The following is a 27,686-nucleotide window of genomic DNA, read 5'->3' as shown; positions in this document are numbered from 1 at the left end:
AACTCTATCTATGCCTCTCATTATCTTGTATACCTGAAGTAGACACAGCTCATTCCTTCCCTTTGCTTAAGTCTCCCGATGTAAATTGGGGAGAGTTTGAAAATAGACTGCTGCCTTCTAACACTTAACTCCCTTCTCTGCTCCATCTCCAAAGCCTGTCCAAGATGAGCTGAAATTTGCAACAAAATGTCAGGAAGACTGAAGGTTTGGTTTGTGGAACTCGCCGCTAACTCTGTTCCCTACATAGTGACCCAATGCCTCTCCCTGGAAGGTGTCTGAGCTCGAACAAGACTCCCCTTCAGCTCAGCAGGGGCTTCTGATGACAAAATTGCACCAGCACAGAGACCTCCTATTTCCACCTCTGTAACATCCCTAGACCTCACTCCATGCTAGTCCATCAGCTGCTGAAGCTCCCATCCAAGCCTGCACTCACTCGGATTCAGCTACCACCTCACCCCCACCCCCCCACCAACGCTGGCTGCTCCCATTCCAGCTCCCACAGATTTCAGCCCATCCAAAGCTCTGCTCTCCAGTGTTTCATAAAACTTCACCTGTCAGTCCTATTCTTGTTCACCACCTGGCCAAACAATGTTTTGGTTTCAAAATGCTCATTGACCTCATCTCTTAATATTACCAGAACCTCTCCCCACAGTGTGCAACAGTCCACACGCTTCAGCACTTCCAATTTTACATGCTCCACCATTCGTGTGTTCTGAGTCTATGCTCGAGGAAGTTTAGAAGGATGATGGGGCAATCTATGGAATACTGAGAGGCCTGGAGTGAGTGGATGTTCGGAAGATTTTTCCAATAGTCAGAGAGACTAGGACCCAATGGCACAGACTTAGAGTAAAGGGAAGGCCCTTTAGAACAGAGATGAAGAGAAACTTCTTCAGCTAGACAGAGGTGAATCTTTGGAATTCACTGCTACAGAAGGCTGTGGAGGCCTGGTCATTGAGTATTTTTAAGACAGGGATAGATAGACTCTTGATCGTCAAGGGGATCAAGGGTTACAGGGAGAAAGCGGGAGAATGGGGTTGAGAAACGTACCAGTCAAGATTGAATGGCAAGGGCAGACTCAATGGGCTGAATGGTCTAACTTCTACTCATACGTCTTATGGTTATATAGTCTCATAGTGGGCAGGCCTCCAACTGATGCAATAACCTGTGGGGTTTCTCTCTCTCTCTCTCTCTCTCTCTGTAGCTCTCCACTCCTGTCTGCTCCTTTCAGAGGTTCCTTAAAACAAGCCCTGAGGCCAATCATTTGGTCATCAGTCCCAATATGTTCTAAGTTTGATCCTCACTGCCAAGGTTTGTTTGATATTCTGTCCTGTGAAGGACCTGAGAATGTTTCACTGTAGTAAAGTCTCAGTGTAAATACAAGTCACTGTTGCTATTGATTGACTGCATCAAACAATGCCATTGAATGAACATGATCTTTTTTATTCTCATTTTTTACTCTCATTGAAAAATGTTTGTTTTTTTAAAATGATCGACACAAATTGGCTTGAGTAAATCACATTCAGGCATCTTACAACTCGTACATGTGAATGGCTGACTCAGGAGAATTGTGCAGAAGATCCCATTTATTATTTTATTTACCTTCAATGTCACAAGATTTAAAAAGCACTCCAGCATCTTCAATTTCATTTCCGCACAAAGAGACCAACATGAAACTTGGTGCTGTCTGTAACAAAGTGACTGGGTGCTGTCTGCTACACTTAGGATGAGTGCTGTGTATTATAGTGTGACGGTCTTTGTCTGTTACAATGTGACTTAGTGTCATCTGTTAGTTCGACTGAGTTCTGTCTGTTACAGTCAGATCAAATATTGCTTGTTAAAAAGTGACTGAATGCTGCTTGTTTCAAGGCAACTTGAGTGATTTTGTTATAATGTGACTGTGCTGTCTATTACAGTGCAACTGAGTGCTGTTTGTTAGAGTTAAACTGAGTACTGTCTGTTACAGTAAGCACAAATGCTGTCTACTATAATCAAATTGACTACTGTCTATTACAGTAAGACTGAGTTATGTCTGCTACAGAATGACTGGTGTGTTCTGTCAGAGTAACTGGATGCTTTCTGTTGCAGCGAGACTGAGTGCTGCCTGTTGCAGTCTGACCAGGTGCTGCCTGTTGCGGTCTGCTGCCTGCTACTGTGAGACCTGAATCTGTCTGTTACAGACTGACTTTGTGCTGTATGTTACAGTGAGACTTGGTATTGTCATTGCAGACTGACAGAGTGCTTGTCTGTGACAGTGAGACCTGGTACTGAGTGTTACAGTCTGACTGCGATGTGTCTGCTGCAGTCTGACTGGATGTTGTCAGTTACAGTCTGGCTGAGTGCTTTGTACCTGCTGTTCTGAATCACTGAATGGTTATGGCATAATAGGAGACTGTTCAGCCTGTCATGTCTGTGATGTGGTTCTAAATGGAGGATTGCAGCCTGCTGCGACAGCCCTTCTAGGGTACAGTCACTCTTCTTTCCTGTACATTACTGAGAAAATGGTATTGTATTGTACAATATTGGTCTGTAACACTACTCACTAAAAACCCAATGAATTTACCTACAGTTTTCTGTTATAGAGCACCTTTCTACATAGCTTCGTTCAGTTTGACCCCAATACATCATTCTGCAGCTCCCTCTAACAAACACTTCTCTTTCTCTGAGATAGCGGGAACTGCAGATGCTGGAGAATCTGAGATTACAAGGTGTAGAGCTGGATGAACACAGCAGGCCAAGCAGCATCTCAGGAGCAGGAAAGCTGACATTCTGAAGAAGACTTCTCTTTCTCTCTCTGTTGCTCTCTCTCTAAAACCCCACAAATGTTATGATAGTTTCTCTAGTAAGGGACCACTTTGACTTTAATCTACTTCACTAAGTCCCTACGACTGCACCCCATTTTACAAAAGGAGCTCTGTCATTCTATAAGATATCTCACTATAGACCATATTACAGTTCTTTCTATGAAATGGTAGTCTCTCTCGAACCTATCTTACTGAGACATTAACAATTCATAAGGTAGGCCACTCCAGTAAAGGAGATCTGTCCCTCTGAAAGATATTTCAAAAAGCAAAGCATTAAGTCACATCAAAGGTCTTTCTGGCGAAATGATACCTTCTCCCTATAATCTCTCTCAATGAGTCTTCAGTAAATTTTACTTTAACTGTCTCTATAGGGTATCTCACTAAAATTCCAATATGTCATGTGGCTGCTCTTTCTATAGGAGGGTTATTTTCCCTCCATAAACTAGCTCTCTAAGGCCCTCATAAATCTTAAGGCTCTCTTTCATAATCAGTCTATCTGTCTGTCTCTCTCTCAATCTATATGCTATGTTAGTATATAATTCTTTAACTCCATCTGCTGTGTGTTCTATGTTAGAGCACTGATATAGCACGTGTTGAACACAGTTCTCTCTCTCTGTTTAATACAGAACCTTGAACCATTTCATTCACAAACCCAGTGAAGCACAAGCTGGGTCTCGAAGGAGGCTGTGAGTTTGCAGTAACCAGGCGTTAATCCTGGCCGGGACTGGAAGGGGCTGATGTTGAGAAGAAGCGAACTTTGTCGGACACCTCCCTGTCGGTTTTAACTCTAACCACTTCACTCAGTCCAACACAGTTAACCCTGAGAGCAGTTGCAATAGCCTCCCCACCGGTTAAAAAATACACAACCACTGAGAGAAAGCAAACCAGCCAGGAAAAATGGAACAACCAATTCTTGATGCAATTCCCCTGTGCACTTCTCACTCTCCCTCTCTCTCTTTTGTTTCCCAGTTGCAACAAGGTCCTGGGAACAGATCCTCGAGGCGCACTAACTCCAGCAGCAGGCATGTGACTGTCATGATACCTGGGCATGGATGGGAGGCACCCACGCTAGTTCGAGGAGAAATCAGCTACGTGACTCTGCAATGGAGGCAAAGACTGAACCAGGAGCCTCAATAGCTCGGCAGGGAAGGAATTCGATAACTGGGTGATCCTCCCGGATTAGATTTTCTTGGTTTACCTGTCAGAATTCCCTCCCCACTTCATTTTTTTAGGGAGGAACTTCCTGTGCAAAGATAATGCATTCCCAAGCGGAATAATCCGTGTTTCAGTTCCTGACTCCGCCACGTAGATAATTGCATTGAGTTTTGTACAGCCATAAAACAATCTTTGTGCTCCACCTATTCCTCTCCCACTCACCCAATCACCAATATCCTCCCACCCCTTACCCGCTTGTGCGCTTACCCAGCTCCCCTTCAAATGCAACAACTCCCTCCAAACAAAAAAACCTGCTGCTCTCTCCCAATGCAGCTCTGCCAAGATCCCACAGGAATGTGCTCAGGCGACACTGTCCTTTGGGAAAGCATGTCCCATTAGCACAGCTTGGAGCAGTCAATGGTCTGCAGGGAGTCAGGAGGCTCCGCGGGGTCGAAGTTCAGGAAGATGGGTGCCATGGTGGGCCTGGGGGGCTGGGGACATGTTGGCATGCTGCTGGGGCTGGAGAAGAGGGGGCTGGGAGGTCCGAACACTCCGGCTGTCTGCTGGCTGGCCGGTGATTGAGGCAGCTCCTGGGGATCAGACACTGTGTCACTGTCCGTCGTCTCCTCCTGCAGCAGGCTCTTCCGGAGCTTGGCCCGAGCGTTCTGAAACCAGACCTGCAGACAGGCGAGAAATCAGCATCTGTCCAGGGGACGGGGTCTGTCCATGCCTGAGCCCCTTCTGTGAATGGCCCCCTCCTCTGCTGACGCTTCACCGACCCCAGCAACCCTCCCCGGTCCCCAGCCCTTCACCCATCCCAGCTACCCTCCCTCACCGACCCTTCACCCACCCCAGAAACCCTCCCCCATCCCCAGCCCTTCACCCATCCCAGCAACCCTCCCCCACCAACCCTTCACCCACCCCAGCAACTCTCCCTCACCAACCCTTCACCCACCCCAGAAACCCTCTCACTGTCACAAGCCCTTCACCAACCCCAGCAACCCTCCCCCACCAATGCTTCACCCACCCCAGCAACTCTGCCCCACCAACCCTACACCCACCCCAGCAACCGTCCCTCACTGACCCTTCACCCACCCCAGCAACTCTCCCCTTGCCCCCAACCATTCACCCACTCCGGCAACCCTCCCCCCACCCTTCACCCACCCCAGCAACTCTCCCCTTCCCCGTAACCCTACACCAACCCCAGAAACTCTCCCCTTCTCCGTAACCCTACACCCACCCCAGCAACCCTCCCCCTGCCCCCATTGCTCCACCCTCCGCAAAAACCCACTACCTGTCCTAACCCCTCCCCTGATGCCTCCCCTTGCCTTACCCCTTTCCTCCGACTCCATCCCCCACCCAACCTCCTCCCCTCCCTCATCCCTCCTCCTGCCCTACTTCCTCCACTGTCTCACCCTGCCTCCCGGCCCATACCCCTCTTCCATCCCTAACCCCTCGCGCTGTCCCCTATCCGTTTTCCCTGCGCCATCCTTTTCTCCTGCCCCAATCTCTCCCCCTGTGACTGCCCCCTCCAACCTGCTGTCATTGAGCTGCACTCTTGCCTCCTGGAAAATGCACGGATTCACGTCCCCACTGCAAGGCTTTAGCGGGTGAAGGAAGGCTGATGCTGGCAGTGGGTACTGGGAGAGTGCCACACTGTCAGGGCACTGCCTCTCAGATGAGGGATGGGGTGTGGGGGTCCATGGGGGGAGGTTAAAACAAGGACCATTGAGGAGATGGGAAAGACATCCTGGTCAATAACAGTTCCTGAAATGGCCAACATCATGATAAAAGTAAAGGCTTAATCCGGTCACCATTTCTGGGATCTTGCTGTCTGTAGATTAGCTGCTGCCCTCCCCACTGAGAGTAAGGCCATATGAGGCTTTCCCAAAATGCCCTGTCCTTGGGCCTATTCAGGTCTGAGACTGTGCGAAGGGGATTGGTCACTGTGCACAAAGTGATTACAATGATGGCTCTCGGGTTAAACTGATCAGCACTGACTGTTGTTTCAGGCAGATTACTACACTCTGAGCTTCTTCCCTCTTTCATTTACTTTCTCCAGCTCTGGCCTCACCACCTCATGGCAACAATTTATCTCGACCCAGCCAATCACGTTCCCTTTCCTTCCCATGCTTGCCCTTTGCTGAGTACACAATTTGCTCTTAGGACCTTGCAATGTTGCATTCAGCCGCAAGAAATAGGCCCAGGAGTGGACCCTTTGACCTCTTGGGCATGTTCCAATAGTCAATATGACCGTTGCTGGCCTTGGGCTTTCACCACATCCGCCCCCTGCTGCCCGTATCCTGTCATTTCCCGAGACCTCATGGGTTAAGAATTCCAAAGGTTCCCAACCCTCTTGAGAAATTTCTCCTCATCTTGGTTGTAAATGATTGTCCTCTGAACCCAAGACATGTGTTCTACTTTTCAATGGGGAACAGCCTCTCAGTGTCATCCATGTCAGGGCCCTTTGGACATATATAGCTCTTGAGAGCATTGTTAAACTCCAGAGATTACAGACCTCAGCTTCCCCCAGTCTGCAAAGAACAACTCTCTCACTCCCCAGGATCAAGAGAGGGCATTAGAGTCATAAGTATATATTACCATGGAAATAGACTCTTCAGTCCAACAAATCCATGCCGACCAGATATCCTGAACTGCTACTTGCCAGCGTTTTGCCCGTATCCCTCTAAACCCTTCCCATTTATGTACTCAACCCGATGCCCTTTAAATGTTGCAATTGTACCGGCCTCCACCACTTCTTCTGGCAGCTCATTCCATACACGTACCATCCTCTGTGTGAAACAAGTTGCCCCCCAGGTCCCTTTTAGATCTTTCCCCTAACAACTTAAACCTGTACCCTTTAGTTGTGGACCCTCCTTCCCAGGAGAAAAGGCCTTGGATATTCACCCTCTCCATGCCACCATTACTTTATAAACACTGTGCTCCATCCAATCACTGCTGGCACCAAAACTGCACAGGGGTGCGATCCCCCGAAAGGCTTGGATGCTTGTAGTGAGATGTCTTTATTCATCTATTTCAATGGCTTTGCAACAGAGGCCAGCGCTGAGCTGGTCAGTTCTGTCTGTATCTTGGTGCTAGTCATGTGTGTTATGTTAACCAGCAGCTAGGGTGGGTTTGGGAGTGGGGGGGGGTGGTGGTGAGGCTGTCAGCGTACTGGCGGAGCTGCTCTCACCTGAAGGACTCGCTTGGGCAGGCCAGTCTTCTTGGAGAGTTGCTCCCAGTCTTTACCGTCTGGGTTGTGCTTGACTGCAAAGTAAGACTCCATGGTGCGGAGCTGGTGGTGCTTGAAGCAGGTGCGGATACGTTTTGTCTTCTGTTGGCCGCAGTAACGCAGCTCCTCCAGCGGCTGCCCTGTCTCAGCACAGACTGAAACCAAAGGGAGACAACATCTTTGATAATCTTTTGCCTGCAGTAACAAACCAGAGCCACAGGAGGAACGACAGGAGGCCATTCAGCCCCCTCAAGCTTGTTCGACCATCTGATATGGACACGGCCGCTCTGCACCTTAACCCCTCTTATCCAGAGAAATAAACCACATTAATCTCCAATATTAAATGATTCTTTGCACTGCTGGTCTGACAAGAGGGTGACCCAAGGCTAGGATTGACCCTGTATCCCTGGAGCTGCAAGCCAACAGTCCTAATCACTAAGTCACTATGACAAGCACCATGCTGCCCTAACTGTGTGACCCCTTATTCTGAGATAATGCCCTCTCCCACAAGGAGAAGCAACCTCTTCACATCTACCCTGTTAAGTCCTTTTGGAATCTTATATGTTTCAATCAGGTCCCCTTTCGTTCCTCTGTATTCCAATGAGTATTGTCCCAGTCTGATTGACCTCTCCGCATGAGACAGTTGCTCCATCAGTCCAGTGAACTGTGTCCGGAATTCTGGGGGAAAGAATCCCAGCAAGGAACCCAGATCTAATCCCTGTGGTTCCCACCTTCTGCCACTTCAAATAATTAACCCTGAACTCTTTCTCTGTGCTCTCTACATTGAAGCCACACGTCACTCAGTTTCACATTCTCTGACTTCACTGATTCAGCTGTTACAGGACACTTTATCCCAGGCTGTTTGAAAAAGCCAGATAAATTACATCTAAGCCATTACCATCGTCTGATCTCTCCCCCTTGGAAATCCACGCTGACTCTTCATTTTTATATTTTTCATTCTAAGTATTAATTTGCAATTTAACAAAGCCTTCATTCTTTATCCCTACCACTGATGCTGTGCCCAGGTCCATGAGAAACCACAGAGAGCTGTGAACAAAGCCCAGCCCATCACACAAGATAACCTCCCATCCACTGACTCCATCAACTCTTCTCGCTGCCTTGGGAAGTCAGCCAACATCATCAGAGACCACTCCCACCATGGTAATAGCCTCTTCCAAACTCTTGATTCAGGTGGAAACTTAAACCCACATACCAACAGGTTCAAGAACAGCTTCTTCCACACCGTTATTAGACTCAAGTTTCAAATCCAATGCTGATCTTGCTTTCTGCACACCTTGGTTATCCTTGCGCTATTCAGTTACCTCTGTGACCTTTGTGTGGTATGACCTGCCTGTACTGCAAGCAAAACAAAATGTTTCACTGTACTCAGGTACATGTGACAACAATAAACGAACCAAACTGACTGGTTTAGAAGACTTTGAACATGGTCCACCTGCAACTGTCGAGCGAAAGAATATAGCTTATTACCCATTAATCCTCTGGCAGGGCATCTTTTTCTGAATAGCCAGCCTTGTCCCATCCAATCGCAAACATTACCAGGTTAGTCAGAGTGACAGAAACACCTACCTTGATTAAAATCATCTCCCTCAGTGTGGTGTCTGGAGCCTCTCCTCTTGCGGGCACTGCACCTCCGTGTGTGCCAGTCATTGTCTCTTTGACCCGCCACGACTCCTTCGTCCACTGTGACAGCCAGCTCAGACAGGCCTCCCATCAGCCTGGCCTCATCCTCCTGCCGGCACAGCAGCTCAAAGTGCACCTGGCAGTAAACCAGGCCCTGTCGGGTACCAAACAGGTCGCCCGTCACCAGGGCCTCGCCGCAGACGGCGCAGGTGAAGCAGCTGACGTGGTAGACCTCGTCCTTGGCCCACATCACCATCTCCGAGGCCGGGATTCCCAGGTGGCAGCGGGAGCACTGCTTCACGCAAAACCTCCTGGTCAAAAGTAAAATGCAACAAAATGGGTGGTGGCTCAGCGAGCAGCCGGGAGGTTGTGTGGGACCGATACCCATCCCTAAGCATGGCATCTAGACTGGCAATCCCAATGCCTGTACCAGAGGAAGGGCTGCCTTTCTGGTCTGCCATTTCAGCGATCTGAAAATCCACGGCCATCCATGGCACAGGTAAATAACCCTTCCCGACCCCCAGCGTCTCAGTCAATGTTTAACTCTCCACTCAAAAGATCCCCACAGATTAGCTCACCATGTGAATCTAGTGCAGGGGTAAGCCATTTGTTCACTCAGGCCTGGTCTGCCATTCAATCATAGAAATGCTATGGTGCAGGAGGAGGCTATTTGGTCCATCACGTCCACACTAGCTCTCTGAGTGTTTTGGATTAGTGCAAACCTCCTACCTTTTCCCAATAACTCTGCTCGTTGCTTCTATTTAAGTAATCATCCAACACCCTCTTGAATGCCCCAATTAAACCCCTCTCCGCCACATTTCCAGGTCACACATTCCATCCTCGCTAATGACTCCCCCTATGTTTGCTTCTTTTGCAAAGCACTTTAAATTGGTGCCCATTGATTCTCAATCCGTTTCCAAGTGAGAAGAGTATCCCCTTATCCCCACTGTCCAGAGGCCTCATGACTGTGAAAATTCTGTCAAAACTCTTAACCTTCTCTCCTCCATTGAAAACTGTCCCAGCTTTTCCATTCTTCATAGCTTTATTCTCATAAACCTCTTCTACACTCTTTCTTATGCAGTCCATAAGACATAGAGTGGCAATAGGTCATTCAGCCCATCGGATTTGCTCATTCAATGAGGTAAAGACTGATCTGATAATCTTCAACTCCACTTTCCTCCCTTTTCCCAATAATCCTTACAGATTAAAACTCAATCTCAGCCTTAGTTACACTTGATGACCCAGCATCTAAAGATTATAGGTTGTGTGCCTGGACACTCACATGAGGGGAAACCATCTTTATGCATCTAACCTGTCAAGTTCCTTCAGACACTTGCATCTTGTATATATCAATACAGTCCTCTCTCATTCTTACCAATTCCAACAGTTATTGGTCCAAGCTCTCCTCATAAGATAGACCCTCTTTAGATTGTTAGAATAAATCAGAGGAGGCCATTCAGCCATCAAATCTATCTCAGCATAAACTATTCTAAATCTGTACCAGTCCCATCTTCCAGGTCTAGGCCCACAGACTTGAATGTAATGAAGTTTCAAGTGTCTATCCAAGCAATTTTTAAATGTTGTGAGGTTTCTTGCCTTAACTATCCTCCCAGGCAGTGCATTCCAGATTCCCGTCACCGTCTGCGTGAAACGTCATTTCCTCAAATCTACTGTAATTGGAATAACTCCACAGAGGCCACTATCCTGTCAACAAGCCGTCCTTTATTTACACATGGAGAGCTCTTGACACTGATCCACCTTCCTAGGAGCCAGCTGTCAGATCGAACACAGCCTCTGATACTTCTGTTTGTATCTGTCAGCCAGGTTTAACAGCCCCAATCAAGGAACTCATATTCTATAACCTCCACGTGACCGACCCTGTTCCAGTCACTACGTCCCTCCCCGTCTAAGTCCAAAGATAAATGCCTGTTCCTTTTTATGCAGCTCCTTCTTGGGCTTTTGGGGACCGGGTCAGGTTCCTCCAACTCTGCCTCAGAGACGGGAGGCGTGTAACGCACAGTAGCTCACCTCTTGTGCCTGGAACAGCTCTGAAGAAGTTCATTCTCCTCTTCAACCATTGAGGCAGCGACATCCGCCGTGCCCATCCCAGATTGCGAGGTCCCTCCAATGATCGATGGTTCTAGAACAGTTGGAAAAGCTGTCGAGGAGCCGGGTATGTGCAGCTCTCGCACCATTGGTGAATTTTCAGCTTTCAAGTGGCCCATGTCGTGGTTTAGGACGGTCACACCACCCGAACTTTATACGTCACTTGGACCTGACCTTACATTAAGCATGACTCTTAGCCCTGCAGGGCCATTCTTGTGGTTCCTCCTCTAAATTTCACCCCCTGAAGTAAACTCAGTTAGTGGAGCCCTGTGTCTGGCGTCGGCGTTCCTGATGCCATTTCACCATCCACCCCAGGTGCGGGAAGATGAGGTTTAACCTGGTGCAGAGTCTTCTCCCCATTAGCAACTCAGTGGAGCAACCCTGTTGGCGTGCGAGGGGTGGACCGGGACAGTTTGGTCTCTAGTGAAGCTATAGGCTCTTCCTTTAAACCTGACTTCAATCTTTGGACTGGTTTTTCTGTCAGACCGTTGGAGGATGGATGGAACGGATCCGTCCTTATATGTTGAATACCATTTGACTCTTGGAAATACTCAAATTCCCTGCTGGTAAACAACGGGCCATTATCTGCAACCAACACTTCCACTGTCACCCCTGTGTGTGAGAAATGAGCACTATGCATCTCAAGCCACTTTGAGCGGGTGCCCGCAGTGACTAGGAACATTGAACTCAGGAAAGAACCTGCATAGTTGGTGTGTAACGGAGCCCAGGGTTAACACAGCCATTCCCATGAACATGGAGGAGCTGCTGGCAGTAATTTTTGTCCTTGTTGGCACTGATCCATCAATATGGTTATGTTGGTATCTGATCCTGGCCACCAGACGTAACCTCTCACCAATATTTTCATTTTGGAGACTCCCTGGATGACCCTGGTGAAGTTCAGCCATTATCTGGTGACAACCTTTGCTCAGGACAATCACTCTTGCTTCCCATAATATAATGTCATCCTCTACGATGATCTGGTCTCTCTGGGTCCCGAAAGGTTTCAGATCTGGTTGTGATGACCCATTGGTTTCCTCCATCACCAGCAGCTATTCCAGTTTTGCCAGGACTGGATCTTTCTGCGTCCAAAGTCTGATGCTGCCAGCTGGTAGCACGTTCAGAAAATTGAAAACCATTAGGGGCTCTCCCAGTGGCGATATCAGTGGTGTTGTATCTTCCTGTAGGAGGTAGCTCATTGCATCCTCATGTGTTACTTGGTTTCCCAGATGGTATTCCTACATGCATATTGTAATAGAGCCCACTGCAAATTCAGCCTGAAGTTATGGGCAGCACTGCCTTGTCCTTTTTAAGTAGACCTAACAGGAGTTTGTTATCCATTATTATGACAAATTTACACCTGTAAAGGTATTGGTGCAACTTCCTGAGTCCAAATATGACTACTAAACCTTCGCTCGCTATCTGGGTGTATTTAGGCTCTGCATTAGCTAAAGTCCTTTAAGCATACGCTATTGGGCATTCCTCTCCACTGGACCACCTATGAGCTCATACCAGCCTAATGCCATATGGGAGGCATCACATTTCAACACCAGATCTCACTTGGGATCAGAGTGTGCCAACACCATAGAGCTGCCCGTTCCACAAGCTGGACTGGTTTGATGATTCCTTCACTTTCCAGCCTCCTGATTTCAGTCTCTACTTTTGTCCATCAGGTGAATGGCATTGAGAGGGTCTGGCAAAATCATGGAATTGCTTCCTGGTCAAAGTGCAGTGTGGCCTTGACTCCTTTGATTGTCCCTAGACCTTCCTGAAAAACTTCCAAGTATTTAATTAGAGCTTCACTCAGACAGCCATTTCTAATAAAAAAAACAAGCCAATCCAGGAGAATCTTTCTCATTCAATTACCCCATCAAACTTAGGCCTGAGCTTTTTACCACTATCAGTGGTAACTGAACTTCTCATAAGAGGCCAGCATTGATATTGTACATTTAATCTGTAAAGGTTCCCTGGTATAGGTTCTCAGTCTGGCTGAGGTCTTGCATAAACATAAGGGTTGGAGCCCAGAGAGAGTTTTGTAAAGGACTGGTTCTGCACTCACTGAAACAACCCGAGCTGGTATTGACCTCCGTGAGAACTGGGTGATCATTTAACCAGATGTTTATTTTGATTGGTTCTGATTTGGACATTGCTAAACAATTTAACTGTTCCAAACCGGATGTAGGTGGGCTTTCCAGGGTGTGCACTCTTTTGGATACCAGCCTATAAATTCTTTTACTCGATTCGGGCTGAGTGGGTCCCTTTTGATGTCTCGAGACTGCAAACTGGCAGCAACTACATGGCTTGCGGCCTTGACACTGAAGGGAATGTTTAAGTGTTTGGCCAGGGCCTGGTTTTGTTTTGAGGTTTTGCTGTGGGCTGACCTAGAGTCCCTGTGCCAGGATATGTACTGAGTAAGGCTGTGCAATTGCCTTCACTTAAGTGATGTTCCCCAAACTCAGTTGTCCTGGCGAGGGTGGTTCACTTCCATTGGGATGCCCTGCAACTCATCCGTTCCACTTTCTACATTTTCTAATGATAAAGCCAGTTGTGGAACCCATGTGAAGTCCTGTTGGGCTTCAGGTAGTCGGTGATTTTGCATGGTTACATCATTAACCCCACTCTTGTCATCACTGAAATAACTCCACATTGGCTGGTATCCTGTCACCACATAACCCTTTATTTACACGTGGAGAGTCCTTGACATTAGCCTAGCTCTCAGAGTGAACAGAACTCCCAACATTCCTGTTTATTCCTGTCAGCCAGGCCTCCTAGATCAGACCAGATTAACAGCCCCAATCAGGGAGCTCACGTTCAATGAGGTACTTCTGGTTGATCTCATTCCCATCACTACAGTAACCCTGCGGCCTTTCACCCTAAAAGTATTCCCCCTCCCTCCCTTGTTATTGCTGCTTTCTATTCACTCTATCCCTGTCCATTATCATAAATAGCTAAACCAGATCCCCTCTCAACCTCTTCTGCTCTAAATAAAACAATTTGAACTTACCCAGACTCTCTTTCGCTCTCTAGTGAAAATGCTCCATCCCAGACAACATAACAAAGAACAAAGAACAACAAAAATTACAGCACAGAAACAGGCCCTTCAGCCCTCCAAGCTTGTACCAACATGCTGCTCGTCACAACTAAAACCCCCTACCCTTCCTGGGACTGTATCCCTCCATTCCCATCCTATTTATATATTTGTCAAGATGCTCTTTAAAAGTCATTACGTCATCTTAAGAGATTGGACTCTCTGGAGGCAGGAAGCATGTTTCCGCTGATAGGTGAGTCCAGGACCAGAGGACACAGTTTAAAAATAAGGGGTAGGCCATTTAGAACAGAGTTGAGGAAAAACGTCTTCACCCAGAGAGTGGTGGATATATGGAATGCTCTGCCCCAGAAGGCAGTGGAGGCCAACTCTCTGGATACTTTCAAGAAAGAGATGGATAGAGCTCTTAAAGAGAGGGGAATCAAGGGTTATGGGGATAAGGCAGGAACAGGATACTGATTGTGGATGATCAGCCATGATCCTAATGAATGGTGGTGCTGGTTCAAAGGGCCGAATGGCCTCCTCCTGCACCTATTGTCTATTGTCTATTATCTGCTTCCACTACCTCCCCTGGCAGTGAGTTCCTGGCACCCACCACCCTAAATGCAAAAAGACTTGGTTCGTACATCACCTTTAAACCTTGCCCCTCGCACCTTAAACCCATTGACCCCTGGTAACTGACTCTGCCACCCTGGGTAAAAGCTTCTGACTGTCCACTCTGGCCATGCCCTTCATAATCATGCAGATTTCTATCAGGTCAAGCCTCAACCTCCAGTGAGAACAACGCAAGTTTCTCCAACCTCTTCTCATCGATAATGCCCTTCATACCAGGCAACACCCTGGGAAATCATTTCTGTACCCTCTTCAAAGCCACCACATGCTTCTGGTAGCAGGGCGACCAGAATTGTACACAATATTCCAAATACGGCCTAACTCAGGCTCTATAAAGCTGCAACATTTCCTGCCAATTTTTAAACTCAGTGTCCCGGCCAATGAAGGGAAGCATGGCATATGCCTTTTTGACTACCTTCCCCACCTATGTTGTCACTTTCAGCGACCTGTGTACCTGTACACCCAGATCCCTCTGCCTATCAGTATTCTTAAGGGCTCTGCTATTCATGTATCTTTTCCATCTGGATTAGATCTTCCAAAATGCATTACCTCACATTTTTCGAGATTGAATCTGCCATCTCGCTGTCCAAGTCACCATCCCATCTATATCCAGCTGTACCCTTTCACAGTCTTCATCGCCACCTGCAGTTCCAACAAACTTTGCGTCATCTTGGTGACTCTCCTCTGCGTTCCCTCCTGTGCAATTATTTCTTTCCTATCGTGTTGTGGCCTATGCAAAATCCTGGGACAACTTCAGCATAACTTTCTGCCCTTATAGTCTATTCTATAACTGATAAAGACATGTGTTCCATTTTCCCTCTTAACTAACCTATTAACAGGCCCTGCCACATTCAGGGATCTGTGAATAAACATCCCAAATCCCTCTGTTCCTCTGAGCTTCCTACTGTCCTGTCATTCATTGGGTACTCCCTTTTCTTGTGGCTTCTTCCAAAGTGCATCACCTCCAACTTAAATTCCACCTACTACTGGTCTGCCCTTCTGACTAATCCATTTATATCAACGTGTAATGTCAGACTTTATTCGTCATTGTCAGCCATGTGGCCAATCCTGGTGTGATCATCAATCTTACTTATCATCCCTCCCACATTGTTGTTATAGATCACATACAATAAGGGGGCCCCAGTCCTGATTCCTGTGACCTGCTACTGGACATGAACATTCAGTCACACAAACAGCATTCCATCACCACCCTCTGCCCCCTAACACTCAGCCAGTTTTGGATCAACTTGCCGAGTTACCCTGGATCCATGCGCCTGTACCTACTTTATCAGTCTCCCAGGTGGGACCTTGTGTTCCCATTGTGACTTTAAAAGTCTTCTCCTTTTCCTTCTTATCCCAGTCCTGAATATTTCTAGTCATCCAGAGTTCTCTGGGCTAGTGATAGTAGGAACTGCAGATGCTGGAGAATCTGAGGTAACAGGGCATAGAGCTGGATGAACACAGCAGGCCAAGCAGCATCAGTAGAGCAGGAAGGCTGACGTTTCGGGTCTGGACACTTCTTCAGAAAAGGGCCTAGAGGGTTCTGAAGAAGGTCTAGACCTGAAATGTCAGCTTCCGTGTTCTCTGGGCAAGTTACTTCTACATTTCACCTTCAGGGAACAAGTTGGGCCTAACCAAATCTGAACACCAACGTCCCCACCCACCCAACTCTTCTGCTTAGATTTATCCAGAAGGAGCTGGAAATCCACTTTCCCCCACTCCAAAACTCTTTTTTGCAGACCATATGTTTCCTTTCCCATAAAAAACTGCTCCCAAAATGTTGCCTGACTGCCTTTTAATCTTGCTGGGCCCACTTTCAAGAACCAGGTCTAACATCACTTCCTTTCATGTTGTAAAGAACTTATATCACTAGAGAAAATTCTTTGGAACACAGACCAGGAACACACATTCCCATTACACAACTTGTAGGCCAGATTGTCCCTGTTGAGTGAGAGGGAGTCAAGAGTGAGGGAGCCCCCAACACCAAGTGAGAGAGAGAGAGAGAGAGAGAGGGAGAGGGAGAGAGAGGAATTGGGAACAGACTGGGCCTTACCTGTAGTAATCGTCCCTGCAGTAAATGTCACCGTCTTTTGAGAAACAGGTCAGCTCCGAGCCCAAGGCAAGGTCACACACACAACATTTCAGACAGCGAGCGTGCCACGGCCTGTCGACTGCAAACAGCACGTAGCGGTCGTAGATTGGCTCTCCACAAGCAGCACACTCTGCGGCCTTGGCACTGAGGTCATGGCGCAGTCCCTGCGAGCAAATGGGCCGAGGCGGGGTCAGGCGGATGTTGTGGGGGAGATATGGAGGTTTGTTGGGGGTTGCGGGGATGAGGTGTGAGGTGAGATGTGGAGGGGCGGTTTGGGGGAGAAACGGAGCGGGGGTAGGAGAGAGAGAAGTAAGCTGACCTTGTGAAAAACGTAACTTCCTTCAATTAAAGTGTCACTACAACGGTATCAGCCCTTTGAGACGGAATGAGGAGGAGAGAAGATGGAGGGTGAGAGCGGAGGCTGAGTTAGGGTTCAGTGAGAGCAGGGTGGGTGAGGGGCTGTGAGTGAGGGGGGTGAGGGGGTGGTGTCAGAGCTGAGGGGGTGTTTGTCAGGGGGATGGGGTTATGAGGAGGGTAAGTGAGGGGCGTGTGTGAGAGGTCAGGAGAGTTTGGGGTGAGAGGGGTGAGGGGGTGTAAGTCAGAGGGTGGGTGAGGGGTTTGCAAGTAAGAGGGGTGGGTGAGGCTAGTGGGTAAGGGGGTTAGGTGAGGCTGGTGGGTGAGGGGTTGGGTGAGGGGGTTGTAAATAAGAGGGGGTGGGTGAGGGTAGTGGGTAAGGGGGTTAGGTGAGGCTGGTGGGTGAGGGGGTTGTAAGTGAAGGGGGTGGGTGAGGGAGGTAGGTGAGGGGGGTGTAAGTGAGCAGAATGGGTGAGGGGAGTGGGTGACGGGGTTGTAAGTGAAGGGGGTGGGTGAGGGAGGTAGGTGAGGCGGGTGTAAGTGAGGGGGTGGATGAGTGGGGTGGGTGAGGGGGGTGTGAGTGGGTGGGTCAGGGTGTTGGGTGAGGGGTGTGTAAGTGTGTGTAAGTGAGGGGTGTGGGTGAGAGAGGTGGGTGAGGGTGGCGGGTGAGGGGATGTAAGAGAGGGGGCTGCATGTGGGGGCTGGGTAAGGGGGTGGGTGATGGGGGTATCAGTGTGGGGGGTGGGTGAGGGGTTGGGTGGAGGTGTGAGGGTGGTCGGTGAGGATGGTGGGTGAGGGGGTTGGGTGAGGCGGGTGGATGAGGGTGGTGGGTGAGGGGAATGGGTGAGGGACGTGTAAGTGGGGGTGTAAATGAGGGGGGTGGGTGGTGCGCATGTAAGCGAGGGTGGTGTAGGTGGGTGAGTGTGTGTACATGAGGGGTGGATGAGGGGGTAGGTCAGGGGGTGTGGGTGAGCGGTGTGTAAGTGAAAGGGTTGGGTGAGGGGTGTATAAGTGAGTGGGGTGGGTGAGGATTGTGTCAGTGAGGGGGGTGTAAGTGAGTGGGGTGAGAGGGTGTCAGTGAGGGGATGAGTGAGATGGTGAGTAAGGGGCGTGAGTGAGGGGTGAATAATGGGAGTGAGAGTGGGGTGAATAGTGGGAGTGAGTGAGGGAAGCAAGTGAGGGGGGTGAGTGAGCCCTGGTAGTGAGGGGTGTGAGAGAGGGGAGCAATGAGGGGGCTGAGAAAGGGGATGAGTGAGGGGGCAAGTGATGAATTGAGTGGAGGTGCTGAGCGAGGGGAGCAAGTGGGGCAGATGAGTGAGGGGCAAATATGGAGTTTGAGTGAGGGTGATGGTATAGAGGAGGATGATGGTGGAGAGTGAGGGTGAGGCTGTAGTGTGAGGGAAATAGTGTAGAGTGATGGAGTAGAGTAAGGGTGAATGTGAGAGTGAGGGTGTAGAGCGAGGGTGATGTTGTCATGTGAGGGTGATGGCGCAGTGTGAGGGGGGTGGTGTAGAATGAGGATGAGAATGAGGATGTAGAGTGGTGGTGATGGTGTAGAGTGAGGATGAGGGTGTGGAGTGAGGGTGATGGTATAGAATGAGGATGAGTTTGTAGAGTGAGGGTGATGGTGTCGAGTGAAGGGATAGAGTGAGAATGATGGTGTAGATTGATGTTACTGGTGTAGAGTGAGGATGGAAGTATAGTATGAGGGTGATGGTGTAAAGTGAGGAGGATGGTGTAGAGTGAGGGTGTCGAGAGAGGGTGATTGTGTAGAGAGAGAGTGATGGCATAGAGTGAGAATGAGGGCGTTGAGTCAGGATGAGCGTGCAGTGTGAGGGTGAGGGTTTAGAGTGAGTGTGTTGGTGTAGAGTGAGGGTGATGGTGTAGAGAGAGGGTGATAGTGTAGTGTGAGGGTGATGGTGTAGTGTAAGAGTGATGGTGTAGAGTGAGGGTGTAGAGTGACAATGATGGTGTAGAGTGAGGGTGAAGGTATAGAATGAGGGTGAGGGTGAGGATGTAGTGTGAGGGTGAGAACATAGAGTGAGGGTGAAGGTTTAGTATGAGGGTGATGGTGTAGAGTGAAGATGAGGGTGTTACATTAGAGTAAGGGTGTAGTTGAGGGTGAGGGTGTAGAGTGAGAGTGATGGTGTAGAGTGAGGATGTTGGTGTAGAGGAGCAAGCCATTCCAGTCACAACCAAGTGAATCTAACTCACCTCCATTAAGTTCATGTCCAAACTGAGGCCAGTTTGATGTGAATCTTCCCTGTCGTCCAACCTAGTTTCCTGGATTTCTTCTTCTGGGAAGCCCTGGAGCAGCATGCTGGAATATTGGAAGTTGCACTCCTCGTCCATTCCTTAATGGGATAGCCTCTGGTTTGAGGGAGAGGGGAGAGAGCGCAGCACGACCTTTAATCCTGAGTCTAGGCTGAGGCTGCGGCCTAGCGGGTCTCACAGCCTGGGCACTGGGTACACCCCCTTCAAAGTACAAAAACACAGGCAAGCAGTTAGTCAGGAGCATGATAGTGTTGATACTCCATTTCCCATCCCCTATCGACTCTATTTACACCTGGGACTCCCATCCCAAGTCTGCCCGGCCTGTAAAAGTGGGCAGTAAGAGACTGTCAGGGAGCACATAGCAACTCACCTTTCAGTGCCGCCTATAGACAATCTCACATTGTGCCAGACAAATATCATGGTCAATGATACGTTGCCTTAGAGTAAATGTTTTGGGGCAGGAGGCATGGCTGCCAATTTGCATGGATGAGGTTCCCATAAACAGCAACACGGTGGAGTGAGTAAGGGTATAATTCCTTTACAGAGCGTGTGTGTAAGGGTGGCTCTGTGACTGAGATGGAACTGGACAGTGTGGCTACAGGACTGCGGCTCAGTTAACCACTATACCTCGACTCTGTCTTTAACAACCTGCCATGACCCACTCACAGCAGCATACATCTCCGTGCCTTACAACACCAAGGCAATGCCTGGTTTCTAAGAGATTATTATTGATGCCTGAACACCAGCAATAACTCCATTCACCTCCCTCAAAATTGAAGGAACAATCAATAAATTGTTCTCTCACCAACACAGTGCCAGAGGGAGGCAGTGTCCCACCCAGTCCCAGAGGGAGGCAGTGTCCCACCCAGTCCCAGAGGGAGACAGTGTCCCGTCCAGTGCCAGAGAGAGTCACTGTCTGACTCACTGTCCCACCCAGTCCCAGACGGAGACAATGTCTACCCACTGTCCCACCCAGTCCCAGAGGGAGACAGTGTCTGATCCACTGTCCCGCCCAGTCCCAGAGGGAGACAGTGTCTGACCCACTGTCCCGTCCACTGCCAGAGGGAGACACTGTCTGACCCACTGACCCACCCAGTCCCAGAGGGAGACAGTGTCCCGCCCAGTCCCAGAGAGAGGCAATGTCTGACCCACTGTCCCACCCAGTCCCAAAGGGAGACAGTGTCTGATCCACTGTCACCCCCAGTCCCAGAGAAAGACAGTGTCCCGCCCAGTCCCAGAGGGAGACACTGTCCGACCCACTGTCCCACCCATTCCCAGAGGGACACACTGTCTGACCCACTGTCCCACCCAGTCCCAGAGGGAGACACTGTCTGACCCAGTGTCCTGCCCAGTCCCAGACGGAGACAGTGTCTGACCCAATGTCCCGCCCAGTCCCAGAGGGAGACAGTGTCTGACCCAATGTCCCACCCAGTCCCAGAGGGAGACAGTGTCCCACCCAGTCCCAGAGGGAGACGCTGTCTGACCCACTGCCCCATCCAGTCACAGAGGGAGACAGTATCCCACCCAGTCCCAGAGGGAGATACTGTCTGACCCACTGCCCCACCCAGTCACAGAGGGAGACAGTGTCCCACCCAGTCCCAGAGGGAGACACTGTCCGACCCACTGTCCCACCCATTCCCAGAGGGACACACTGTCTGACCCACTGTCCCACCCAGTCCCAGAGGGAGACACTGTCTGACCCAGTGTCCTGCCCAGTCCCAGACGGAGACAGTGTCTGACCCAATGTCCCGCCCAGTCCCAGAGGGAGATAGTGTCTGACCCACTGTCCCTCCCAGTCCTAGAGGGAGACACTGTCTGACCCACTGCCCCATCCAGTCATAGAGGGAGACAGTGTCCCACCCAGTCCCAGAGGGAGACACTGTCTGACCCACTGCCCCACCCAGTCACAGAGGGAGACAGTGTCCCACCCAGTCCCAGAGGGAGATGCTGTCTGACCCACTGCCCCACCCAGTCACAGAGGGAGACAGTGTCCCACCCAGTCCCAGAGGGAGACACTGTCTGACCCACTGCCCCACCCAGTCACAGAGGGACACACTGTCTGACCCACTGCCCCACCCAGTCCCAGAGGGAGACACTGTCTGACCCACTGCCCCACCCAGTCACAGAGGGACACACTGTCTGACCCACTGCCCCACCCAGTCACAGAGGGACACACTGTCTGACCCATTCTCCGGCCCAGTCCCAGAGGGGTTAGTTGTTGGCCAGGAAACACAGTAAGCTCTGACAAACCGCAGTTCGCAACAAACAACTGCACCTCCTAGTCCCGAACCATTTCAACCCACCCCCGCATTCCTCAGATGACATGTCCATCATGGGCCTCCTGCAGTGCCACAATGATGTCACCCGAAGGTTGCAGGAACAGCAACTCATATTCCGCTTGGGAGGCTGGAGCCCAAAGACTCCTGACTGCACCATAAGAGAACTGACTGTCAGTGCCTAAAGCATCCGACATCAAACATATTCACCGCCTCATGCAGCAAACCATTGCTGAAAGCTCAATACTGAGGGTGTGGACACTGTCGGAGGGTCAGCACTGAGGGAGTGCCACACTGTCGGAGGGTCAGTGCTGAGGGAGTGCCGCACTCTCAGAAGGTCATACTGAGGGAGTGCCGCACTGTCGGAGGGTCAGAGCTGAGGGAGTGCTACACTGTCGGAGGGTCAGTGCTGAGGGAGTGGGCACTGTCGGAGGGTCAGTGCTGAGGGAGTGCCGCACTGTCAGAGGGTCAGTACTGCGGGAGTGCTACACTGTCGGAGGGTCAGTACTGAGGGAGTGCTGCACTGTGAGAGGGTCAGTACTGAGGGAGTGCCGCACTGTCAGAGGGTCAGTACTGAGGGATTACCACACTGCTGGGGGGTCAGTGCTGAGGGAGTGCTGCACTGTTGAAGGGGTCAGTGCTGAGGGTGAGTGCCCTGTTGGAGGGTCAGTGCTGAGGATGAGTGCCCTGTCAGAGGGTCAGTGCTCAGTGAAGCCCCTATTGACGTAAAATCCTGAGGCTGCACCATTTTGACAGAGGTACTGTTCCTAAGGCAGGAGAATTTAAGAATAGCCCAGTTGGATGATCAAAGATGCGAAGGTTGATATTCTAAAACATAGTAGGGATGTCGTGGGCTAACCCTCCCAGGCTCTGGACAATATTAATCTTTTTCCTACAACTGAACAATCAAATTAATTGGAATTGCTCAGTTAAAACCAAATTAACTGCAGATGCTGGACATCAGAAACAGAAGCAGAAATTGGTGGAAAAGCTCATTCAGTGCTGAGGAAAGGTCAGTGTGCCCAAATTGTGAACTCTGATTTCTCTCCAGAGATGTTGCCAGACCTGCTGAGCTTTTCTGGTAATTTCTGTTTTTGTTGCTGGCATTGCTACTCGTGAGAGCTTGCTGTGCACATGTTCACTGCCACCTTTCTTTACAATAGAGGATGCACGAAAACCTATTGGCTGCAAGGGTCTTTTGCATGTGGTGAGCTGTTGGAAAGTGCTTTTCACGGTGCTCCAGGGTGTTTGTAATTGCTCTGCCTGCAGCAAACACATCAAAGGCTGTCAAGAAGTGTGTAAGTCTTATCTCGTGAGGCGCATGTTACACACTTGTCAATTTCCCTCTCAACTCGATCACCCGATCGGCAGTGCTGGTGGAGACAGTGCCCACCTTGTGGGGCTGATTGGCAGCGGGAGGCAACTGTGGGTCTCAAAGGGGCCCATCGCTTGTGGGTGGGATTGGAGGTGGCAGAAGATGTTTCAGGCAAATGTTTTCCTGCCATTTGATGGTCAAGGGTGCACTGTACCGTTGTGACAACTGCGCCTGTGGCCGCTAGGTTGGCCCTGGCATTGAGAGAAAAGTGGTCCTCTAAACTACGCTGCCTATCCCCAGGTCTACAGATGCAGCCATTTTGCATCGGTCTTGAAGAAGAACAAACAACGATAAACCCCAGAAACACAAACTTTATCATCATCAACTCAGCCCACAGCTGGCTGGAGGGTCACTGAGCGTGCAACTGGACTCAGTCCCTCTGCTATCAGTACAGCTCAGCTCAGAGAAGAATTATCATCAGGAGCTCCCAATTTGCGGTTATAAGAATGCTGCCACAATAACGCAGTGATAAACAACAAAACAGCGGTCCCTCTGTCTCTCCGACACACACTGTCATTAAGTCAACAGGTTTCCAGCTTTCAGCAGTTTAACATGTCAGTGGATGCACAATATCCCATTATATTCCTGCCCACGCTCAGGTTTGAATGCAACATGCCCCCGAGGAAGAAATAATACTGAGAGTCATTTTAAAGAAAAGGGAAGTGCCGAGGGAAAGAAATGGAGCAACATTACCTGCTGCTGCTGAAGGTGTTGTCGAGGTGCGTCGCTGGGACAGGAAGGGCTGTTGGTGAATTAGTGCGTCTCTCTCTCTCTCTCTCTCCCTCTGTCTCTGCCAGGTTAGGACCCCCTGGCGTGACCTGTCCCATTTGCAGTCAGCTCATGGGCCCTGCTTCCCTCTGCTCACCTGTTTACATTGAGGAGGAGCCGACAACCCATTGGCTGTTTGGCTATTCCCTTGACATTCCCAAAGGACAGCTGATCTATTACCAGGTAATTGGGCGTCATGGGAGATGAAGGGTTGGTGGTTGCGTGTTGTGGAGGAGTGTGTTGGGGGGTGGGGGGCAGAAAGACCAGTGAACTGGATCAAATGAGACCTGAAATGTTCCTTCAACTTAACTCTGTTGATACCGGAACACTGCAGCTGAAGCCCAGGTGGCTGTTCAGGTGGATTCCCAGACACCTCGGTGGCCATATTGGCTTTGCAGTCCCCATGAGGCTGGAATTACCCAGAAGGCCATGTTGGTTCTATTGAGCCATTCTATTGAAAGGTGTCAAACACCACAGCTAAATTAGTACAGAGGGACACCATACATGCAGACCTATGAGGATCCTCTCCAGACATGTCAGCGCATCTTGTTTCTATGGCAATGGGAGGTCCACAGGTATTATAAACCATCAACGCATAGCGTGTATATGTATCGAGGAAACCGACAACTTATTGACAAGTTAGTCAGCTCCCGAAGGGGAGCAGATGGTTTGTTTATAATTATCTGTCCTTTGATACAACCTGAGGGTTACATTCTGCCATGGGAAGTCCATCAAAGGTGCTGTTGGTCTGTGGTTAGATTCCCTCTTGGCAATCCAGTTTCTAAAATGGAATCATTGTTTGCACAAATTAATGATCAGAAAACCGCCTTTCGGAACCGCATGGACACAGCTCCCTCATTCTGTTCCCTTAGTGCTTATAACTGGAACATTGAAATCTTTCACACAATGTGCTGAAGGCTTACAGAAGCTGTATGTGGATTTTCATCTGTATCCCAGACTCTACATGGACAAGAGATACAGCTGATACAGGCACACACACACAGTGTATACATACTCCAGTCTGGATACTACCAGATAGCAATGAATTATTAATTTATTCCCTAGTCTGTATTTGGAGCTGATATAGAAGCACATAAATGGGCTGTATGGTATCAGACAGGAGTGGATTATTGACTGCTCCCAATCTGTATTGTACATGTATGGGAGCTGAGACACCTGTTAGCTGTTGTGTTCAAGTTCAGGTAGAATAACTCAGGATAAGCTGTTTCCACAGGCAACAAAATAACTGTCTTGGGGACATGGATTTAAATAGTTAGGCAAGAGAGCCTGGGAGGGGAACTTGCAGGAGGTGGTGCTTCTGTGCATCTGCTGTCCTTATCTTTCTCGATGGTAGAGTTCATGGGTTTGAAAGGTGCTGCCCATACAGCTTTGGTGAATTACTGCAGAGCATCTTGTAGATGATACACACTGCTGCTACTGAGTGTTGGCTGTGGAGGAAGTGGACACTTGTGGATGTAGTGCCAAACAAGTGGGATGTTTGACCTGGATGATGTCAAGCTTCTTGTGTGTTGTTGGGGCTGCACCCATCCCAGGCAAGTGGGGACTATTCCATTACACTCCTGACTTGCGCCTTTCAGCAGTTGGATAGGCCTTGGAGAGTCAAGAAGTGAGTTACTCATGACAGATTCCCAGTGTTTGACTTGCTCTTGTAGTCATCATCATTTCCAAGGCGGGGCTGAATGCTTGGAGTTTTACGTAGGCCAGGTGGGATATCATAATTGAGGCTGACTTTTTTATTGCGGGTTTTTAACTTAAATTTAAAGCTTATTAACTTTACTTCAGAATGTTAGTACTGTTGTGATTCTAATAAGGCCAGCCAGCTGGACATGATAGAATATGAGATCCCTGACTGGGCCTGTTAATCTGGTCCTCTCAGAGATTCCTGGTTGACAGATAGAAACAGCAGGGTCAGATACCTGACTCTGACTGAGGCAGTCAAGGACTGTTCATGAGTAAATAAGGGGAGACTTGGCGATTGGCCTCTGTGGAGTTATTTCAGGACTCTGCAATGCAAGTCCAAGTCTCTTAGTTGCTGTTCAATAAACTTAGCAGTACCCTAACTCATGTTCTTTGCAAAGACTCAGCACAGTCTGGATGGGTCATATGGCCTCTTTTTGAGTCATCCTATAACTTATTTGACTCAGATAACAGAGTGTAGAGCTGGAGGAACATAGCAGGCCAGGCAGCATCAGAGGAGCAGGAAAACTGATGTTTCAGGTCGGGACTCATGTAGAATGGTAGGACCTCTCCCCGTTCTTTAATCTCTGCCTTAAAGGCTAAAGTGTTGCCCCTCTGCCACTCCTCACACTGAACAATATTCACTTCACCTATTTATTTCTCAGGTCTGTTTGGATGGGATACAGGATAGATTCTGTTCTGTCTTGGGGGAGTTCCAGTCTCTGCCTGTGTTGTAAATGAGATCTCTTATAGTGTAACCCACTGAACCTAAGGTTGATCTTTTTTATTCAAAAAATATACACTTTTTTCATAAACATTTCTTTACATACATACATCTGGACATTTATGCAATTCGATTCAATGTTGGAGTTTGACTCTGTCCAGCACACAAACCAAAGAGCAAGACTTTTTTTTTGGTCTCAATGTATTAATTATTTTTTTTAAAATGTCTATATACACACACACATACACAGTCACAAATGCAGTTCTGTTCTGTAGAGCAGCATATCAAGGAAACAAACAGACATTGGAGTTTGCTCTATCCAAACAGACCAAACCATCCCTTAATTGTACAAAACCATATTTACATGAGTCTGAGGTACGGGGAGGGTGTGATAAACAAACAGAACTCTGTGTAACTTCAGTTGAAAATTCTCAGACAGTGGTCTTTCCCCACTGCACCTTGGCAGCAGCTGCTCCAAGCTTCAGTGTGCACCCCGCTTTGTTTTATTTCAAAATATACTTCATTCATAGAAATCATTTTTGTGTATATACATAGTCACAGGTACAGGTTTGGTTCTGAACAGTAGCAAATCAAAGAAAGAAGCAAACAGTGGAACTTGACTCTAACAAAGAGAGGCAAATCAGGAAACACTAACCACCCCTCCCCCCCCCGCCCACATCTGGAGGACAATCTACCAGCAGCATTCCAAGTTTGACCAGGGCGACCAAGCATTTCATATTTTACAGGATGATCCTGTAATGCCAGCTTTTGTTCATTGCCCGGTGCTCACTGGTGCCATTGCTTGTATTTCCCAGGCAGTGACTGGGAGTCTGTTGGACAGCCCCGTCTTGCCTCTGGCCTTGTACATTTTGGTATTTTGCGTGTGCAGCGCCATTGGTCTTTTGACCAAGAGACGGACAGAGAGGAGGATCAATCAGGGCCTTTACACTGCAACATAGACATAGGTGCTGCAGTAGGCCATTCAGCCCTCCAGGCCTTCCCCACTGTTCACTAAACTCACTGCTGACCTGGGCCACAGTAAACTACAGTGCTGAGGGATTTGGGAACCCTTGTGCATCAATTACGAAAACCTAACACATTCAGTCAGCAGGTAATAGGGAACTCGAAAGGAATGTTAGCCTTTATTTCAAAGAGAATGGACTATAAAAGTTGGAAGGTTTTGCTGAAACTACACGAGGCACTAGTTAGACCACAGCTGGAATAGCTGAACATCAGAACAGTTTTGAGCCCCTTATCTAAGGAAGGAGAAGTGTAAAGCCAACATACTGTCACTTTTGAGAGAGGGAGGTGGTTTTGGTGGTCTAACCTGAGCATCAACACACCGCAGGCCAGCAGAGACGATTGGAAGAAAAATCCTTCACAGTAACGGGAACTGAATCTGTGCGGTTGGTGCATTTACAAACCAGCTGTGCAGCCAACTGAGCTAACCGACTCCTTCAAGAAGGTTATGTTAGCATTGCAGGGAAGGTTCGCTGGGCTGATACTTGGTCTGCGTGCACTGTCCTGTGAGAAGA

The 27,686-nt window shown here is 49.0% G+C and overlaps 1 protein-coding gene across 1 annotated transcript; it reads right to left on the bottom strand.

Moving 5' to 3' along the window:
- Positions 1-3,797: 3,797 nt before the first annotated feature.
- Positions 3,798-23,798, bottom strand: LOC125446541 (LIM/homeobox protein Lhx9-like). The gene is made up of 6 exons (XM_048520186.2): positions 23,655-23,798; positions 19,251-19,511; positions 16,644-16,846; positions 8,776-9,140; positions 7,150-7,343; positions 3,798-4,633 (listed from the first exon to the last, which is right to left on the bottom strand). Exons 2-6 carry the CDS (start codon positions 19,386-19,388, stop codon positions 4,352-4,354), a joined length of 1,182 nt encoding a protein of 393 aa, XP_048376143.2. The 5' UTR covers positions 19,389-19,511; positions 23,655-23,798; the 3' UTR covers positions 3,798-4,351.
- Positions 23,799-27,686: the final 3,888 nt, after the last annotated feature.

Source organism: Stegostoma tigrinum, chromosome 34, assembly GCF_030684315.1.
Source record: "Stegostoma tigrinum isolate sSteTig4 chromosome 34, sSteTig4.hap1, whole genome shotgun sequence".
Lineage (NCBI taxonomy): Eukaryota > Metazoa > Chordata > Chondrichthyes > Orectolobiformes > Stegostomatidae > Stegostoma > Stegostoma tigrinum.
This window is presented reverse-complemented; position numbering and strand designations above follow the sequence as displayed.